The sequence below is a fragment of the Mus musculus genome, chromosome 6 (genome assembly GCF_000001635.26).
Source record: "Mus musculus strain C57BL/6J chromosome 6, GRCm38.p6 C57BL/6J".
Classification (NCBI taxonomy): domain Eukaryota; kingdom Metazoa; phylum Chordata; class Mammalia; order Rodentia; family Muridae; genus Mus; species Mus musculus.
Window position 1 is genome coordinate 70,489,441 of NC_000072.6, and position 21,859 is coordinate 70,511,299.

At 40.4% G+C, this 21,859-nt stretch overlaps 1 pseudogene and 1 further gene; one reads left to right on the forward strand and one right to left on the reverse strand.

Annotated features, from left to right (window-relative positions):
- Window positions 1-21,859, forward strand: part of Igk (immunoglobulin kappa chain complex) — a 3,171,119-nt gene that overhangs the window by 2,933,805 nt on the left and 215,455 nt on the right.
- Igkv3-12-1 (immunoglobulin kappa chain variable 3-12-1) lies at window positions 8,222-8,902 on the reverse strand (annotated as a pseudogene). The gene is given in 1 exon segment: window positions 8,222-8,902. A coding segment is annotated over 1 exon segment (681 nt).

Genomic DNA, 21,859 nt, shown 5'->3' on the forward strand with positions numbered 1-21,859 from the left:
GGAACCCAGATGGCGACCACTGCTGCTGAGGCTGAGGTCGCCTCCCAAGCCAGGCGGACACCTGTCCTCTGGTCCGGATGGTGGCCGGTTATCTGTGGCCCGCCCAGGCTGCTGCCTCAGCGGCTCTGTGCTTCTGCCCGTCCCAGAAGCTGTCCGGTTCTCTGGCGCACCCTCTAATCTGTTCAGACTAATTTCCTAAATTCTGCTGAGTCCCGGAACCAAGATGGCGACCACTGCTGCTGAGGCTGAGGTCGCCTCCCAAGCCAGGCGGACACCTGTCCTCTGGTCCGGATGGTGGCCGGTTATCTGCGGCCCGCCCAGGCTGCTGCCTCAGCGGCTCTGTGCTTCCGCCCGTCCCAGAAGCTGTCCGGTTCTCTGGTGCACCCTCTAACCTGTTCAGACTAATTTCCTAGGTCCCGCGGAGTCCCGGAACCCAGATGGCGACCGCTGCTGCTGAGGCTGAGGTCGCCTCCCCAGCATTTGAAATCTAAATGAAGAAAATACCTAATAAAAAATTGGAAAAAGTTTTAAAAAAAGAAAGAAAAAAAAAAAAGAAAATGTCATTGTGAGTGAGGTACCCAGTCACAAAAGAACACACATGGTATGCACTCACTGATAAGTGGATATTAGCCCAAAAGCTCAGAATACCCAAGATACAACTCAGAGACCACATGAAGTTCAAGAAGAAGGAAGATCAAAGTGTGGATGCTTCAGTTCTTCTTAGAAGGGGCAACAAAATACTCAGGAGACATAGAGGGTGAGAAGGAATTGCAAGGAAGAGAGGAGGGGCAAGGAGGGCAAAATAGAGGGGTAGGATCTGGTATGGGAGGAAATGGGGGTGATATACAGAAGGTCAGGAATTTGAACCGAGGTGTTTAGCCATGTTGGATGGAAAACTGAATGTAGCCACAAGCAACTCCCAGATGCCAGGAAAACAAGAGGCTCCCAGGACCCAAAAGGGATGAGATTAGCTAAAATGCCCAACAAAGAGGAGTGAAAACCTGTAGAGACCATATCCAGAGGGTAGGCAAGACCCCCAGTTGGTAGATAGGGCCAACCACTCATCTCCGAATTTTTAAACCATAATTGCTCCTGTGTAAAGAAAATACTCAAAGTGTGGAGCAGAGACTAAAGGAAAAGCCATCCAAAGATGGCCCCACCTGTGGATCCATCATATATACAGACACCACATCCAGACACTATTGTGGATGCCAAGAAGTGCTTGCTGACAGGAGCGTGTTATAGCTGTCTCCTGAGAGGCTCTGCCAGAGCCTGACAAGTACAGAGGCAGACTCTCACAGCCAACCATTGGACTGAGCACAGGGATCCCTGTGGAGGAGTTAGATAAAGGACTCAAGGACTCCAGGAGCTGAAGAGGTTTGCAGCCCCATACTAAGAACAACAATATCAACCAACCAGAAACCCCAGAGCTCCCAGGGACTGAACCACCAACCCAAAGAGTACACATGGAAGGACCCATGACTCCAGCCACATATGTAGCAGAGGATAGCCTTGTCTGGCATCAATGGGAGGAGAGGCCCTTGGTCCATGAAGGCTTGATGCCCCAGTTTACGGGAATGCCAGGGTGAGGAGGAGGGAACACCCTCATAGAAGCAGGGGGAGGAGGAATGGAATAGGGGATTTCTAGAGGGGAAATGGGGAAGTGGATGGCATTTGAAATGAAATAAATAAACTATCCAATAATATTTTAAAAACATGAAATCACTTCACTTAAATAGTTAATAAATATTAAATTATGTAAATGAGTAGAATTGATGGGATGTCTATACAGAACGAGCAAACAGTATGTACTTTTGAAGAATTGCAACTTGATACAGAAACTCAGGGCTACTATATGGAATGTCCTGAAGAAATCATGCCACTATCATGTGATTCAGTTATGCCTGTACTAGGTACATTCCTGAGCAAATCTAAGTCCTCATAAATACATATATACCCACACCCATATTTATTGCTACCCTATTCACAAAAATAAGAATTTTAATAAACCTATCAACTGGCTTTCAACAGAGGAATGGGTAATAAAAATGGTAAATATGTGAAAGGAATATTATTCAGCCATAATAAAATAGAAATCACATATATGTGTCAGATTTTGTTCTATGACTCACTATATGGATTTCTTTCAACAAAGCCTCATTATGCATTTGAATACAATTTTTCTTTTGTTGTGTTTGAGGATAAAGTTCAGCCAAATTCTCCTGGGCCAGACTGATAAGTAGTATTCTTGAAATATTCATACCTTCCTTAGTCAGGGTTTCTATTCCTGCACAAGCATCATGACAAAGAAGCAAGTTGGGGAGGAAAGGGTTTATTCAGCTTACACTTTCCACATTGCTGTTCATCACCAAATGAACTCAGGACTGGAACTCAGGCAGGTCAGGAAGCAGGAGCTGATGCAGAGGTCATGGAGGGATGTTACTTACTGGCTTGCTTCCTCTGCCTTGCTCAAGTCCCTTTATTATAGAGCCCAATACTATCAGCCCAGGGATGGCACCACCCACAATCGGCCCTCCCTGCTTGATCAGTAACTGAGAAAATGCCATAAATCTGGATCTCATGGAGACATTTCCTCACGTGAAGCTCCTTTCTCTGTGATAACTCCAGTCTGTGTCAAGTTGACACACAGAACCAGGCAATACAATACCATTCATGATTTTCTTACTGCACTTCCCATCAGTAACTGTAAAAACAATTGAATAGGGTATATGAGGCTTTTAATCCTGGCACATGAGTGGTTGAGTCAGGACAGTTGCAAAGTCAGTCATCTTGGGAAACTTAGTAAAACCATAATTTCAAAATTTTTAAAAAGTGAAGTTGTGGGACATCCTCACTGGCCTTAGAAGGAGATTTTTGCATACCTAGAGGAGAATACAACCTTCACTGTATGTAGCCTAGCCAGTAAGACTCTAAGGAGAGAACCCAGACAAACTCCACCCATATTAAAGGTGTTGTAATTGTAAGTCACTAAATTTGTATTAACTTATTGTGCAACAAAAAGAAACTAATGCAATACAGTTTCAATATTCTGAGCCAGGACTGTAAGCTTGGAAAACTCAGAGATGTGTATCTGGGAAAAATTGCTCGGGATCATTCTGTTGAGCTTTCCCACTCCATATGGAGAACATACAGTTGCCCAAAAAAGGCTCAAGAAGAAGTGCAGGGTGTCTAAGAAATAAGCCTCACGTGATCATTGCTGTATGGTCTTTGGCCTCTAGATTTCATGCATATGAAAAAATAGAAAATGAAGAGGAACTGGTTATGGTGTTATGTACTCATGCAGTAAGAGGAAGGGGCAGGTAAGCAGCACATTCAGGATCACTGGGAACTCGATAGTGATTCCCAGATCAGCTTGGGATATAGGGTGGGACTCTGTACTTCTTCCACAAGAGAAGACAGCACAGAGTGAAAGAAGGCAAGAGTAAAAACTGGCCACATTGTGGAAAATACTGTAGAGAAAGATGTGAGCATTTGGTGAGGAGAAAAGAAGAGCTAATGGAGTCTAAGACCATGGTTGAACATTCATAATGGACACAGAGATGAGATCAGAAGCTAAGCAATAAAGCAGCTTCAGGAGGCTTCCCTGTGTGATCTGGTAAAAAGGAATTATGGAAACCTCAAGCAAATGAAAGTGGAAATGTAACATTACAGTGAGAATATCCACTTGTGTTTGCAAAATCACAAGGAGGACTTTCATAAAGAAAGTAATTGAAAAATACAAAGCATACATGATGAGACAAACACACATATAATTTTAATAAATCACTGTTTCACAACATCAGCCTTTTTAGGGACAAGACTTATAAAATCACATGAGAGAGTTGCCTGGGAAAAGACACGGCTCAGAGACTCAGGCTCAGTGAGCTGGGAGACAGATTTTTGTTTGGCCCTAGAGCACTGTGGGAGGAAACTCTACACTGTGCTGACAGTGATAGGATGAAGCATCATCAGCCTCCACAGGATGGATGGTGAAGGTTAGGTCTGTCCCAACTCATTGCCCCTGAACCTGTCAAAGACCTCAGAGGCTACGTTGGATGCACCATAGATAAGGAGTTTGGGTGGCTGTCCTGGTTTGTTTTGATACCAATTTATATGGTTAAAAGTAAATATAGTGACACTCTAGCTGGCCCTGCAGGAGATGGTGGCTCTCTTCCCTAGAGACACAGGCAAAAAACTGGAGACTGGGTCAGCACAATATCCCTATTGGAACTTGAAATAATAAGCACACCTTTCTGTCACACATATACTGAAAGCACCCTGCCCCAGTGTAAAATCATCATATATGTGGAATCTGTAACATCAATTATGAGCTACACTCTGGGAAGCCATAAAATAAAAGAGCAACTTGACACCACTTAAATGCCATAATTTCAATGATCAGAACACAAAGACATGGACAACAGTGATGTCCACAGAGGTTGCTCTGAACATGGGACCCTCTCACCTGAAATTCAAAGCACTACCAACAGCAAGAAAGCAGCTGTGCCCAACTCTGAGAGCTGGACTAGAGGCTGCTTCTTGGGCAGGGGCATGCTGCCTTTAAAGAGAGTCTGAGGACTCTGCACTGTGGTTAATGTCTCAATATGCAAATCAGCTCAGAAAAGCTGGGTTGCAGTTCACAGGGACACCTGCTCTTATGTCGCCCTGTGACAGGTTTAGCAAAGAATTCCCTAGGGCATTGCCAATGTATCCCAAATGATTTTGTGGCTGGCCCTGTAAAATAATCAAGTTCTGTTATTCAGAGGTTCCATGTGGGGAGTGCATGGTCATTGCTCTGCTGTAAATAAAATGAGTTGCAGGAGCACTGTGATCTTTCTGAATTAAACTTTAAAAAAAGAAATGCCTTTATTTATTTACTTATATTTTAGAGTATTTTTGGTTTGCATCTAAGTCTATGGTCCCACACAAGTGCCTGTTGCCCTTAGGCTCCAGAAAAAAAGTCTTTTGATCTGCTGGAACAAGACTTAAGAGAGGTTGTCATTTGCCATACAGATGCTAGACTCTGAATCCATGTCCTCACAACCACTGAGACATCTCTCCAGCCCCAAACTAATTTTTGTATCTCATAAAAACAATATATGGCTGGAGAGATGGCTCAGCAGTTAAGAGTACTGACTGCTCTTCCAGAGGTACCAAGTTCAATTCTCAGCAACCATATGTAAGCTCAAAGACATCTGTAATGGGATCCAATGTCCACTCTGGTGTGGCTAAAAATAGCCACAGTATACTCATATACATAAAACAAATAAATAACTCAAGAATAACAATGATTTTTTTGCATTTCAATAATTTTTTGTTGCAAGCTAAAAGTGAGATGTTTATTTATGATACCTTACTGACTAGGAGATAGAATATCCAGGAGCATGGTCCCAGGAACTCTGATGCATCATAACAGAGCACATAGTTTGGAAAGGATAAGCCAGACACACTTGGTTATAGCCAAAAATCTGAGAAGCCATAACAAACGATATTAAAACCACAGTAGTGATGTTTAGATTTTGGATGAAAGCAGGGCCAATGAGAATGTTCTAGGGTTATTGAGTCCTAGACTTAATACATTGCAAGAAAATAATAATAATAATAATAATAATAATAATAATAATAATAATAATAATAATAAATCAATACATATCATTATTGTAGGAATAAAGCAGTAAATGAGTTTTAAAAGATATCACTTGAGAAAAGATTTTTTTCTTCAGGAAGAGATAAAATTGCCTTTCTTGCTTTCATAATGACTTTCAGAGTTTAGCTCCATCATCTGATTTCATCATCATAGCTGATGCTGTGAAGAGTCTGTGTAGAATGTGGATGTATATTGTTGATGTGTGCTGGTGTGTGATAGACAGAAAGGCATTTGCTGAGGGCTGAGGGTGGGAGCAACTCAGTACCCTCAGTACCTTACACTTATTTCTCTGCAGAACTAAAGCATGAGATTCATGTCTGGCATTTGACTGCCCAACACATCAGTCCAGCCAGCCATGAGGAGACAGCTGTCCATTGCTTGCTGCTGTAGAAAGTGCTCACCATGGAGCATCTTCTGGCCAAAAGGTTGCATACTTTCCACAGATACCACAGGATCCTGGTAGGATTTATACCAGGGCCTCCTTACAGGTTGTGCTTAATGGTGACATTGCATGAGGAACATATTCTGTTGCACTCAAATATCATAGTATGCCCAAGAGAGCATAAAAGAATTTTGATCACAATATTTGTTATATTTCTGCATTCGTTAATTTTCTTTTTTTATGGTTCTTTTTTTCTTATATTGGACATTTTATTTATTTACATTTCAAAGTTTGGCTCTTCCTGGTTTTCCCTCTACAAACCCCCTATCCCAGTCCACCTCACCCTGCTTTTATGAGGGTGCTCCCCCACCAACCCACCCACTTCCACCCACCCACACCCATCCTGGCATTTGGCTATACTGGAGCATCCAGCCCTCACATGACCAAGGGCCTCTCCTCCCATTGATGCCAGACAAGGCCATCCTCAGCTACATATGCTGCTGGAGCCATGGGTCCCTGCATGTGTATTCTTTGGTTGATGTTTTAGTCCCTGGGAGCTCTGGGGAGTCTGGTTAGTTGATATTGTTGTTCTTCCTATGGAGTTGCAAACCCCTTTAGCTCCTTTGATCCTTTCCCTAACTCCTCCATTGGGGAACCCTTGCTCAGTCCAATGGTTGGCTGTGAGCATCCACCTCTGTATTTGTCAGTCTCTGGTAGAGCCTCTCAGGAGTCAGCTATATCAGGATTCTGTCAGCAAGCACTTCTTAGCATCTGCAATAGTGTCTTGGTGTCGTGTCTGCATATGGGATGGATCCCTAGGTAGGACAATCTCTGGATCACCTTTCCTACAGTCTCTGCTCCACACTTGTCTCTGCATTTCCTTCTGTGAGTATTTTGTTCCCCTTCTAAGAAAGACTGAAGCATCCAAACTTTACTAACATTGAGAAAAAAAGGATGTGTTATGATTAAATTAGAAATAGAAATTGAATCTACAAAGAGGATTTAATCTAAGTGTCATCATGACTAGAAAAGATAATGAGCTGTGGATGAAGAAGAAAGCATTTCTCCTTCAGGGGTTGAGGATCCAGTGAGTTGCAGGGTCTCAGCAGACCAGATAATTACAAGTTGAAGAGGGCCCAATGAAATATCTGAAAAGAGAAGGTGTCCTTGACATCCTGTCTTTCCAATTGTGTCTGCAATGTTCTCTGAACTTTGAAGTCCTGTGTGCATGGCAGTCAGCTATTCTGATTGGAGTAAAATGGAAATCTAAAGTAGTTTTGTATTTTAGTGACAGCTAGGGGACAAACTGTGGTATTCTGTACAAATATTCTAACTGTAAGTATGAAAATAGCACAAACGGTCTAAGAATACAGAAACAATGCAGCTTCTTGGTTGGAAAAAGACATCAGTATCATATTCAGCACTGAACCCTCTTGACACAACACTGACCTGGCATCAAGACTTGACAACAGTTGTACTAGTGACAGGATGGTTATGGTAGTAAACATCTAGGTTCAAACTGGGTATGCAGTCTGAGCCACAGAAGAAATTGTATGCCCATATGTTCAAAATCCCATCAATTCAGAAACTGTGGGCTCTAGGGGAGAACATAAAATTCTTGTCCAACTTTGTTCAAAAGCTTCTTTTTTAGTGGGCAGTAGTTAATTCAGACACTCATAACTGCTCAAAGTTTCCAGGATAAATAAGGCTCGTAATCCTCAACTCAGGATGGATCATCTACATCAACCGCTCATCATCCAACTATCAAGGATCTTCTTGGAAAAGGAAACAAAACTAATTCAAAGAGTGTTCAGCAGTGAAGAGAGCTGAGAAATGTTGATCTCTGAACATAGCATGGGTATTCCATCTATTAACTCATAGTACATGTGGTTATCTGCACGAGATCAAGCCAGTCAAAATTCCTGTCAAATGATATATTGGCAGTTAATGTCTACTGAGTCAAGCTATATATATATATATATATATATATATATATATAAAGAAATAGTAACAAAGACATCAGTTTAACTAAGGAAATTAATTATAAGATGCAATGTACAGGGGAAATAAATGCCCTCATGACCATTTATTTTTTCAAACAAGCCTTCAACAGAACCCTAGTTGAGATGTCTCAGGAGAAAGATATCTGAGTCATGGAGCCACAGTGTGTACCAGCCCTGGGAGGTTTTTGCTTAGACATAAAGGGCTGTGGGAGGAAACATTAGCCCTTGATGACAGTAATAGGTTGCAACATCATCAGCTCCCACAGGATGAATGGTGAGGGTGACGTTTTAATTCAGCCTCATCACCACTGATTCTGGCAGGAATCCCAGGTGCTCAACAGAATTCATTATAGATCAGAAGCTTTCCTGGTTTCTGTTGATACCAGGGCATAAGATTTATGACAAATTTATTGACACTGTCACTGGCCCTGCAGGAGATGGTGACTTTTTGTCCCAAAGTCACAGCCAAGGAAGCTGGAGACTGGATCAGCACATTGTTCCAAGTGGAACCTGCAATGATAAAGACACAAAAACTACTGTTGCATATAGACTGAAACCATCTCAGAGTGAGACATGTGACTCAAGTTACAAGTGTCACAAATATCACTCTGAGGTATTAGAAAATAAAAGGGAACCTGGGAAAGGAAATAACAAATTACAAATGCTGTAATTCCAATGATCAAGATCCCAGAGACACTGAATACAGCCATGTCTTCCGCAGATGTTTCTAACACTTCTCTGAACCCTCTCACCTGGGACCCAGAATAGCAGCACCCATATGAGGAGAACAGCTGACTTCATCTCTGAGAGCTGGTCTAGAGGCTGCTTCTTAAGACACTGAAAAACTGCCTTCACATATACTTTGAGCATCTGGAGCCACTGGCTACTCACACAACATGCAAAGTTGCTCAGTAAAGCATGTGCTCAAAAGGACACTTGCTTTGTCTCAGGTGTAGTTGGCAAACCCATTCATAGAGAATCTCAAGCACATCCCAAGGGATTTCATAACTACCCTGGCCAACCTTCACCCCACTTTTTAAAAATAACTTTATACAATCTATTCAATACATTCTGTGCATTTCCCCTCTCCCAACTTCTAGATCCTTTCTACCTCCTACACATCCAAACTTTATATTCTCCTGACTCCTCTTCTCTCTCTCTCAAATAAACCAAAACAAACATAAAATAACAGTAAGACAAAAATACTGTATTATGCTCTACTGCAAAGAATACAAAATCATAGGGTCACTTTGAAATCTCAATAATATCAAACTTTTCTAACAACAGTGCACTTCACATTCTGGTCCTTAGCAAGAAGAGAAATTGGATTTTATACAATAGAGAAAGGATATGGCTTCCTTTGGCTTCAAGGGGAATTGATACCACCAAGTGGCCATCAAGTCAAATCTGCAAATTTCATCAGAAGCTGAGAGACATGAACAAGGAATGCAGATCATTATGAATAAGCAGGGTCACCCCAAACGACAGTCCAAAATCCAATGCTGGGCCAATAAGACACCCTGAAGACAGAACCATTTGTCCCACTGAGACATCTTCAAGGTGGCGAGCACCTACTCACCCAACTGCCACTTTTTCTGTTCTTGTCATTAGAAGTTAGAACTGAGGAACCTAATTTATCTTTTCACAAGATCAGGAGTCTGAAAGATTAGGAACTAATGTTAGATTGGTTTTGAAAACATGAAATCTGAAATTATTAATGTAAAACATATCTAAACATAAGATATTAGCAGAAATTCTATTGACATTTTATAAGATTCTCATGAACAAACATCATAAAAGGCCTCAACAGTATACAAAGAACTACAGTCAACTAAGGAATGCTTAGCTGGTAGAGTCTTCCCCAGGGAAAAGCACTACCAAAAGATTATCTAATACCAAATGGTCAGGGATAAAAGCCTAAAAACAACCAACAGACTGAGCAGGTTGTATTTAAGAATATAGATAGGTGACTGGTAGATGTGTGTGTGTGTGTGTGTGTGAGAGAGAGAGAGAGAGAGAGAGAGAGACAGACAGACAGACAGACAGACAGACAGACAGACAGACAGAGACAGGACAGATATATAACAAAAAATAATTTTAAAATGTCCCTTTAATATGAAAAATGTGAAAGAATGGTTTATGGCAGGATTTAGAGGAAGAAGAAAGAGGAAAATTATGCAATTATAGTATAATCTCAAAAATTAAGAAGTAATTAAAACTTGAAAAATATTATAGACTACAATAATTGGCCTATTGATTGCATGTGATTTTATGAATTGTAATGATGCTTATTAATATATTTTTCCAGTCTGGGAAGGAGCCACTTCCCTTTTTCTTTTTTTAATTTTATTTCAGACAGGAGGGCAGACATATGAGCTTAGAAGGAAATGGAGCCAGACTCAGAGTACCACCTAGGAAGGAGGCGGCTGCTCTGGGAGGAGTTCCTAGGGGGAGGCACTTTAGGACATATTGGCAGGACCCTGGCTTCCAAAGGGGCATCCCTTTGTTGGGAGGACCTGTGGGAGGCTTCACCCTGAGGTGCCTATGTGCTAGAATTGCTGTCAGGAATCTCAGCCTCAGGGACCCTACCTGAGCCAAGGTCAGCTTAGGTCTGGCTGGGAGGATTTGAGTAACTAAGCTCCTTGAGTGCCCAGGAGGGGCACAGGATATGGACAGAGGCTGTAAGCTGCTGAGTAACCTACCACAGCTAAAGGCTTTATAGGGAATGTCCTCAGCAAAGCCATGGTCCCCAGCCTTGCCTATCCCAACACTGCTTACTGAAGGAGCTCATGGATCAGCCACACAAGAGTCCCTTCCTACTGGGGTGCCTTGCCAGCACAGTCTCCGGACACCCCCAAGGACCCACACAGGATTCCCCACGGGATCCTAAGACCTCTGGTGAGAGGAACACAGCGTCTGCTCCAATCCAATCATGCGGGACCTGAGACTGCATTAACTAGGGAAGCAGATAACCCGGCATGAGCTGGGGCACAAGTCCCTTCTGGTCTACTCGAGCACCGGGGTGCCTTGCCAGCAGAGTCTCCAGACACCTGCAAGGACCCACACAGGATTCCCCACAGGATCCTAAGACCTCTGGTGAGTGGAACACAACTTCTGCCAGGAGGCAGGTTCGAACACCAGATATCTGGGCACCTTCCCTGCAAGAAGAGAGCTTACCTGCAGAGAATACTCTGACCACTGAAATGAAGGAGAGAGCTAGCCACCCAGGTCTGCTAATAGAGGCTACCAGAATCACCAGAAGAACAAGCTCTATCCAGAGACAACTATAACAGCTAGCTTCAGAGATTACCAGATGGCGAAAGGCAAAGGTAAGAATCCTACTAACAGAAATCAAGACCACTCAGCATCATCAGAACGCAGCACTCCTACACCACCTAGTCCTGGGCACCCCAACACAACCGAAAATCTAGAACCAGATTTAAGAGCATATCTCATGATGATGGTAGAGGACATCAAGAAGGACTTTAATAACTCACTTAAAGAAATATAGGAGAGCATTGCTAAAGAGTTACAACTCCTAAAAGAAAAACATGAAAACACAACCAAACAGGTAGAAGACACTAAAGAAAAACAGGAAAACACATCCAAACAGGTGATGGAAATGAACAAAACCCATACTAGACCTAAAAAGGGAAGTAGACACAATAAAGAAAACCCAAAGTGAGGCAATGCTGGAGATAGAAACCCTAGGAAAGAGATCTGGAACCATAGATGCGAGCATCAGCAACAGAATACAAGAGATGGAAGAGAGAATCTCAGGTGCAGAAGATTCCATAGAGAACATCTGCACAACAATCAAAGAAAATAAAAAATGCAAAAGGATCCTAACTCAAAACATCCAAGAAATACAGGACACAATGAGAAGACCAAACCTACGGATAATAGGAGTGGATGAGAACAAAGATTTTCAACTTAAAGGGCCAGCAAATATCTTCAACAAAATAATAGATGAAAACTTCCCAAACCTAAAGAAAGAGAAGCCCATGATCATACAAGAAGCCTACAGAACACCAAATAGACTGGACCAGAAAAGAAATTCCTCCCGACACATAATAATCAGAACAACAAATGCACTAAATAAAGATAGAATATTAAAAGCAGTAAGGGAGAAAGGTCAAGTAACATATAAAGGCAGGCCTATCAGAATTACACCAGATTTTTCACCAGAGACTATGAAAGCCAGAAGATCCTGGACAGATGCTATACAGACACTAAGGGAACACAAATGCCAGCCCAGGCTACTATACCCGGCCACATCTCAATTACCATAAATGGAGAAACCAAATTATTCCAAGACAAAACCAAATTCACACATTATCTTTCCACGAATCCAGCCCTTCAAAGAATAATAACAGAAAAAAAAAATACAAGGACGGAAATCACGCCCTAGAAAAAACAAGAAAGTAATTCCTCAACAAACCAAAAAGAAGACTGCCACAAGAACAGAATGCCAACTCTTAACAAGAAAAATAAAAGGAAGCAACAATTACTTTTCCTTAATATCTCTTAATATCAATGAACTCAATTCCCCAAAAAAAGACATAGATTAACAGACTAGCTACACAAACAGGACCCAACATTCTGCTGCTTACAGGAAACACATCTCAGGGAATAAGACAGACACTACCTCAGAGTGAAAGGCTGGAAAACAATTTTCCAAGCAAATGGTCAGAAGAAACAAGCTGGAGTAGCCATTCTGATATCGAATAAAATCGACTTCCAACCCAAAGTTATCAGGAGGGACACTTCATACTCATCAAAGATAAAATCCTCCAAGAGGAACTTGCATTTCTGAATATCTATGCTCCAAATGCAAGGGCAGCCACATTCATAAAAGACACTTTAGTAAAGCTCAAAGCACACATTGCACCTCACACAATAATAGTGGGAGACTTCAACACACCACTTTCATCAATGGACAGATCGTGGAAACAGAAACTAAACAGGGACACAGTGAAACTAACAGAAGTTATGAAACAAATGGACTTAACAGATATCTACAGAACATTTTATCCTAAAACAAAAGGATATACCTTCTTCTCAGAACCTCACGGGACCTTCTCCAAAATTGACCATATAATTGGTCACAAAACAGGCCTCAACAGATACAAAAATATTGAAATTGTCCCATGCATACTATCAGACCACATTGGATAAAGGCTGATCTTCAATAACAACATAAATAATAAAAAGCCAACATTCACGTGGAAACTGAATAACACTCTTCTCAATGATACCTTGGTCAAGGAAGGAATAAAGGAAGAAATTAAAGACTTTTTAGAGTTTAGTGAAAATGAAGCCACAACATACCCAAACCTATGGGACACAATGAAAGCATTTCTAAGAGGGAAACTCATAGCTCTGAGTGCCTCCAAAAAGAAACCAGAGAGAGCACACACTAGCAGCTTCACAACACACCTAAAAGCTCTAGGAAAAAAAAAGGAAGAAAATTCACCCAAGAGGAGTAGACAGCAGGAAATAATCAAACTCAGGGGTGAAATCAAGCAAGTGGAAACAAGAAGAACTATTCAAATAATTAACCAAACGAGGAGTTGGTTCTTTGAGAAAATCAACAAGATAGATAAACCCTTAGCTAGACTCACTAGAGGGCACAGGGACAACAACCTAATTAACAAAATCAGAAATGAAAAGGGAGACATAACAGCAGATCCTGAAGAAATCCAAAACACCATCAGTTCCTTCTACAAAAGGCTATACTCAACAAAACTGGAAAACCTGGTTGGAATGGACAAATTTTAGATAGATACCAGGTACAAAAGTTAAATCAGGATCAAGTTAACGATCTAAACAGTCCCATATCCCCTAAAGAAATACAAGCAGTCATTAATAGTATCCCACCCAAAAAAAGCCCAGGACCAGATGGGTTTAGTGCAGAGTTCTACCAGGCCTTCAAATAAGATCAAATTTCAGTACTGCACAAACTATTCCACAAAATAGAAGTAGAAGGAACTCTACCCAACTCATTCTACAAACCCACAATTACTCTTATACCTAAACCACAAAAAGGTCCAACAAAGATAGAGAACTTCAGACTATTTTCCCTTATTAATATTGATGCAAAAATGCTCAATAAAATTCTCGCTAACCGAATCCAAGAACACATTAAAGCAATCATCCATCCTGACCAAGTAGGTTTTATTCCAGGGATGCAGTGATGGTTTAATATACTGAAATCCATCAATGTAATCCAATATATAAACAAACCCAAAGACAAAAACCACATGATCATCTCGTTAGATGCGGAAAAAGCATTCGACAAGATCCAACACCCATTCGTGATAAAAGTCTTCGAAAGATCAGGAATTCAAGGCCCATACCTAAACATGATAAAAGCAATCTACAGCAAACCAGGAGCCAACATCAAAATAAATGGTGAGAAGCTTGAAGCAATCCCACTAAAATCAGGGACTAGACAAGGCAGTCCACTCTCTCCATACCTATTCAACATTGTACTTGAATTCCTAGCCAGAGCAATTTGACAACAAAAGGAGATCAAGGGGATACAAATTGGAAAAGATGAAGTCAAAATATCACTTTTTGCAGATGATATGATAGTATATATAAGTGACCCTAAAAATTCCACCTGAGAACTCCTAAACCTAATAAAAGCTTCAGTGAAGTAGCTGGATATAAAATTAACTCAAACAAGTCAATGGCCTTTCTCTACACAAAGAATAAACAGGCTGAGAAAGAAATTAGGGAAACAACACCCTTCTCAATAGTCACAAATAATATAAAATATCTTGGCGTGACTCTAACTAAGGAATTGAAAGATCTGTATAATAAAAACTTCAAGTCTCTGAAGAAAAAAATTAAAGAAGATCTCAGAAGATGGAAAGATCTCCCATGCTCATGGATTGGCAGGATCAACATTGTAAAAATGGCTATCTTGCCAAAAGCAATCTACAGATTCAATGCAATCCCCATCAAAATTCCAACTCAATTCTTCAATGATTTAGTATGAGAAATCTGCAAATTCATCTGGAATAACAAAAAGCCTAGGATAGCAAAAACTCTTCTCAAAGATAAAAGAACCTCTGGAGGAATCACCATGCCTGATCTAAAGCTTTACTACAGAGCAATTGTGATAAAAAACTGCATGGTACTGGTATACTGACAGACAAGTAGACCAATGGAATAGAAGTGAAGACCCAGAAATGAACCCACACACCTATGATCACTTGACCTTGACAAGGGAGCTAAAACCATCCAGTGGAGGAAAGACAGCATTTTCAACAATTGGTGCTGGCACTACTGGTTGTTATCATGTAGAAGAATGTGAATTGATCCATTCCTATCTCCTTGTACTAAGGTCAAATCTAAGTGGATCAAGGAACTTCACATAAAACCAGAGACACTGAAACTTATAGAGGAGAAAGTAGGGAAAAGCCTCGAAGATATGGGTACAGGGGAAAAATTCCTGAATAGAACAGCAATGGCTTGTGCTGTAAGATCAAGAATTGATAAATGAGACCTCATAAAATTGCAAAGCTTCTGCAAAGGAAAAGACACCGTCAATAAGACAAAAAGGCCACCAACAGATTGGAAAAGGATCTTTTCCTATCCCAAATCAGATAGGGGACTAATATCCAATATATATAAAGAATTCAAGAAGGTGGACTCCAGAAAATCAAATAACCCCATTAAAAAATGGGGCTCAGAGCTAAACAAAGAATTCTCACCTGAGGAATACCGAATGGCAGAGAAGCACCTAAAAAAATGTTCAACATCCTTAATCATCAGGGAAATGCAAATCAAAACAACACCTAGATTCCACTTCACTCCAGTCAGAATGGCTAAGATCAAAAACTCAGGTGACAGCAGATGTTGGCGAGGATGTGGAGAAAGGGGAACACTCCTCCATTTTTGGTGGGATTGCAAGCTTGTACAACCACTCTGGAAATCAGTCTGGCGGTTCCTCAGAAAATTGGACATAGTACTACTGGAGGATCCCGCAATACCTCTCCTGGGCATATATCCAGAAGATGTCCCAACCGGTAAGAAGAACACATGCTCCACTATGTTCATAGCAGCCTTGTTTATAATAGCCAGAAGCTGGAACGAACCCAGATGCCCCTCAACAAAGGAATGGATACAGAAAATGTGGTACATTTACAAAATGGAATACTACTCAGCTATTAAAAAAATGAATTTATGAAATTCCTAGGCAAATGGATGGACCTGGAGGGTATCATCCTGAGTGAAGTAACCCAATCACAAAGGAACTCACACAATATGTATTCACTGATAAGTGGATATTAGCCCAGAAACTTAGGATACCCAAGATATAAGATACAACTTGCCAAACACATGAAATTCAAGAAGAACGAAGACCAAAGTGTGGACACTTTACCCTTTCTTAGAATTGGGAACAAAACACCCATGGAAGAATTTACAGAGACAAAATTTGGAGCTGTGACGAAAGGATGGACCATCTAGTGATTACCATATGCAGGGATCCATCCCATAATCAGCTTCCAAATGCTGACACCATTGCATACACTAGCAAGATTTTGCTGAAAGGACCCAGATATAGCTCTCTCTTGTGAGACTATGCCGGGGCCTAGCAAACACAGAAGTGGATGATCACAGTCAGCTATTGGATGGGTCACACGGCCCCCAATGGAGGAGCTAGAGAAATTACCCAAGGAGCTAAAGGGAACTGCAACTCTATAGGTGGAACAACATTATGAACTAACCAGTACCCCGGAGCTCTTGACTGTAGCTGCATATGTATCAAAAGATGGCTTAGTCAGCCATCACTGGAAAGAGAGGCCCATTGGACTTGCAAACTTTATATGCCCAAGTACAGTGGAACGCCAGGGCCAAAAAAATGGGAATGGGTGGTTAGGGAAGTGGGGGGGGTTGTGGGGGGGACTTTTGGGATGGCATTGGAAATGTAATGTAATAACAAAAAAAGGAGTCCCTTCCTGGGATTTATGTTTGTACTTTTTCCATTTGTGTGTTCCAAGGGAGTCCAAGTCCTATATTTTCTTTTTTGCAAGATGTCATCTTTTTGAAGTGAACAAAATTTTAGTCAAGATCTCTAAAGAAATTAAGTGAGTAACATAAACTGATTTTTAACCAATTGGACCCACAATTAAAGCTCTCGATTTTGCCAACTTTCTCCTCAATGTGTGTGTGTGTGTGTGTGTGTGTGTGTGTGTGTGTGTGTGTGTGTGTGTGCAAGAGAGAGAATATTTAAGAATGAAATTAAGCCCATATCTATCACCTTCCACAAAACTAACTTCAAATAGATCAAAGACTGAAAACTGAAAAACTGAAACTTCTACAGCAAAGCAAAGGCAGTACTCTAAGTGATATAAGTGTAGAAAGGACTTCTGAATAAGACTTCAGTTGTCCAAAAGTTAAAGTCAGCTATTAACTAGTGAAACATCATGAAATTAAAAATTCCCAAGATTGCTAAAGATAACATAGTCAGGATGAGAAGAAACCCACAGAGAAGGAGAGAATTTTTGCCAGGTAAATGTCTAACAGAGGACTAAAATCCAGAACAAAGCGCTCAATAAAAAAAAAAAAAAAAAAAAAAAAAAAGTAAAAGAATATAACAAACAAACCCAAATAGCTCATTCCAAAAATTGGCTTGTTATCTGAAGCGTCCTCAAAACTAGAGATAACAATGGGTAAGAGATATCTTTAAGCTTTATTCCCAGAGATTAGAAAAATGTAAGTTAAAAACAACTTTGAGATTTCATCTTGCCCCAGTTAGAGTGGCAAAGATCAAGGAAACAACTAACCTCAAATGATATGGGGAAAGGGGACCCTCATCCACTGGTGGGAGGGTTGGAAACTAGTCTAGGCACTCTGTAAATCAATGTGGAAAACCACATAAAACTATGAAATAAATCTATCATAATCTATCATATGACCCTGCCATTACATTCTTTCCATAAGCCTAAAGGAATCTACCAACCCCCTGTTCCACATAAAGTTCATTGAAAACAACCAAAATGTACTTTAACAGACAAATGGATAATTTTGCCCATAGACACTATGAAATATTATTATTATTCAGTCATAAAAAATAATATTTGAAGGTAATTGAAGGAACTAGTAAAGGTCATATTGAGTGAGGTAACCCACAACCAGAAAGACAAACAGCACATATTCTCTCATCAGAAACTCCTAGTTCCAAATCCACATTCAAGTATATAACCTAGAGTAACTGAAGAAACTATGAAGGTAAAAATCGGATGGCTGGAGATATGGCTTAGTGGTTAAGAACACTAAGAGAACTAACAGGTCTTGTAGAGGTCCTAAGTTCAATTCCCAGCAAACACAACCATCTATGATGTAATTCTTTGCCCTTTTCTGATATGCAGGCTTACATGCAAATATAACACTCAAACAATTAAATAAATACATCTCTGGGAAAAGGAAACAATAGGTAGGAGAAGTTAAGTGATTCAAGGTGAAAATTAGGTATTTTAACTAGGTGTAGAGTGAGAAATATAGAAGGAAAACAGAGAAGAAAATAACAGAAAGGGTGTCTGGAAAAGTCCTAAGAAGGCATGTTTAACTACCTATAAAACCTATATGTCTGTACTTGTGTGTGTGTGTGTGTGTGTGTGTATGTGTGTGTGTGTGTGTGTGTGTGTATTAATATATATTAGTTTAAATTAAATTTTCTTTTTTATTTTTTAAATAATTATTATATATTTTCTTTATTTACATTTTAAATGTTATCCCCTTTCCTAGTTTCCATTCAGAAAATCCCCTATCCCCTCCCCCTCCCCCTGCTCCCCAACCAACCCACTCCCATTCCTCATCCTGTCATTTCACTACACTGGGGCATAGAACCTTCACAGGACTGAGGGCCTCTCCTCCCATTGATGACAGACTAGGCCATCCTCTGCTACATATATAGCTAGAGCCAGAAGTTCCACCATGTGTTTTCTTTGATTGGTGGTTTACTTCCAAGGAGCTCTGGGGGTACTGATTAGTTTATACTGAAGTTCCTCCTATGGTGCTTCAAACACTTCAGCTCCTTGAGTACTTTCTCTAGCTCCTTCATTGGGAACCCTGTGCTCCATCCAATGGATGATTGTAACCATCCACTTCTGTATTTCCCAGGCACTGGCAGAGCCCTTCAGGAGACAGCTATATCAGGCTCCTGTCAGCAAGCACTTATTGGCATCTGCCATAGTGTCTGGGTTTGGTGGTTGTTTATGGGATGGATCCCCAAGTGGGGCAGTTTCAGGATGGTTGTTCCTTCAGTCTATGCTCTGAACTGTGTCTATTTAACATCTTCCATGGATATTTGGTTCCCCCCTTCTAAGAAGAATTCTGAGCTTCTGGGCTAATATCCACTTATCAGTGAGAGCATATCATATGTGCTCTTTTGAGAAAAGGAAAGAAAGAAGGCACTGGCACAGACAACACTCACATGGGATGAAGCAGAAATGTCTGCACCACCTTTTATTATTACTTTCAGCTTTTTATGTTTCTAGACAAAAAGTCCTCTATGTAAGAAAGAATTATCTCATAGCTAAAATGTTACACAGAGGACTTAACAGAACAATATCAAAAATCAAGAATCAATAACAAGTTCAAGGCAGGGTTTCATTCTATAACCTCATTATAAATTCAAAGCAAGAGTTTTTTGCATGGCCTTGCCTTATCATAGTGCACACCTGTGACTATATACTTGGAGAGGAATGTTTTTTCCTTGAACACAAATTTGTCCCAAGCCTATATCACTTTTTAGTTTTAATTTATGAAAGCTCGTTGTATTTCTTATTATGCAGTGTTTACTTACTCTTTTAAGAGGAATGGGCACATTTTACTCTTGATTCTAACTGTATATATTTCTGGCAAAACAACTAAAACCATCTCTCACAACTAACTTCCTAAAATTATTTGAATCAATTCTGGAATACTATAAAATCATTAACTCACCTAAACAACATTAATTAATGAAAGTTCATCTTCATGTTAATCTGCAAGAAATTTGTCCAATAGGGTGGACTGATGCCCAGGAATCCTTGGACTATGTAATAGTGATAGATGACACATATCAATAGCAAGAAGCTATGCCAGGATAGTCTCCATGGGACTTGCCTCTCAGAGCTTACCCATTGTAGACCATGAAAAAAAAAAAAAAAAAAAAAAAACCCCACAAACCCAAACCCAAACCAAAAAAAAAAAAAAAAAAAAAAAAACACACAAACAAACAAAAAACAAACCCACCAGTTGGCTATCTCCAGAGAAGTCATAAAACTAGCTTTAGCCTTTCCTCAATGTATCCTGATACTTTCCTCTCTCATGTATTTTTCTACAGTATCTTTCACATATGTAGACACATTCTCATCTGCTTTCTTTCATTTATAATTTCAGTTTTACTATCTTTTAGGAGGTGGGGGATATGTAAGGTCTAACTATATATCCTGAGCTCAACTGGAAATCACTATCTAGTGCCCACTAACCAAGAACTTGCAACCCACCTGCCTCAATCCCCTGATGGCTGGATTACATGAAACATGCACAGCTCCATTTCAGTTTTTAATCTTTTACCATTGCATGTGGATGAACACTAGAGTCACAAGAGTGTTCAGCAAAGTTTACTTCCAAGGCACCCTCTAGTTCTACATGAACCCTCTTTGGTCTTCAATTTCTGTCCCATACAAAGTGAGAACACTCACCTGGAACCCTCGGGACACAGGAACCAAGGAGCAGCCAGGAACAGTATCCTCCCTGTCTCTTTCTGCACCCAAAGCTGACCCTGTGCCATAGATCTCCATACTCAAATACTGCCAGGAGAAAGCTGGACTCCCAGACTGCTGACACACCTATGAGCACAGGTAAGACCTCAAATTCTATCAAATTCCTGGCCCAAGAAAGACCTGCCCAACACAGGAACCAAGGAGCAGCCTGGGACAGGACCCCCTCTGCTTTCCATTTGAACCCAGAGCTAACACTGCACCAGACCTCTTCATACCCAAATTTCTCCCAGAGAGAACTGGTCTCCCAGGAGTGCTGACACACAGGCTTGCAGGAGAAACAAGCCACAGTTAGAGACAGCAAGACAAGCTAACACCAGAGATAATCAGATGGTGATAAGCAACGGCAAGAACATAAGCAATAGAAACTAAGGGTACTTGAGATCATCAGAACCCAGTTCTCCCACCACAGCAATAACCCAACATACTGTTAAAGCAAGACTCTGATTTAAAATAACAACTCATGATTATGGAATTTCAAAAGGACATAAATAACTCCCTTAAAGAAATACAGGAGAACACAGGTAAACAGCTAGGAGCCCTTAAAGAGGAAACACAAAATTCCCTTAAGTAATTATAGGAAAACACAACCAAACAGGTGAAGGAATTGGACTAAACCATCCAGGTTCCAAAAATGGATATAGAAACAATAAAGAAGTCACAAAGGAAGACAACACTGTAGATAGAAATCCCTGTAGATAGATAGATACAAAAGGTACAAGAGAGAATCTTAGGTGCAGAAGACACCATAGAAAACATTGACACAAGGGACATAGAAAATATAAAATGCAAACAGATCCTAAACCAAAACATCCAAGAAATCCAGGGAACAATAAGAAGACCAAACCTAAGAATAATAGGTATAGAAGAGAGTAAAGATTCCCAAAGTAAAGGGCCAGTAAACATCTTCAACAAAATTATAGAAGAAAACTTCCCTAACCTAAAAAAAGAAATGCCCATGAATACACACACACACACACACACACACACACATATCTATAAAACTCCAAATAGATTGGATCAGAAAAGAAATTCCTCTCATTAC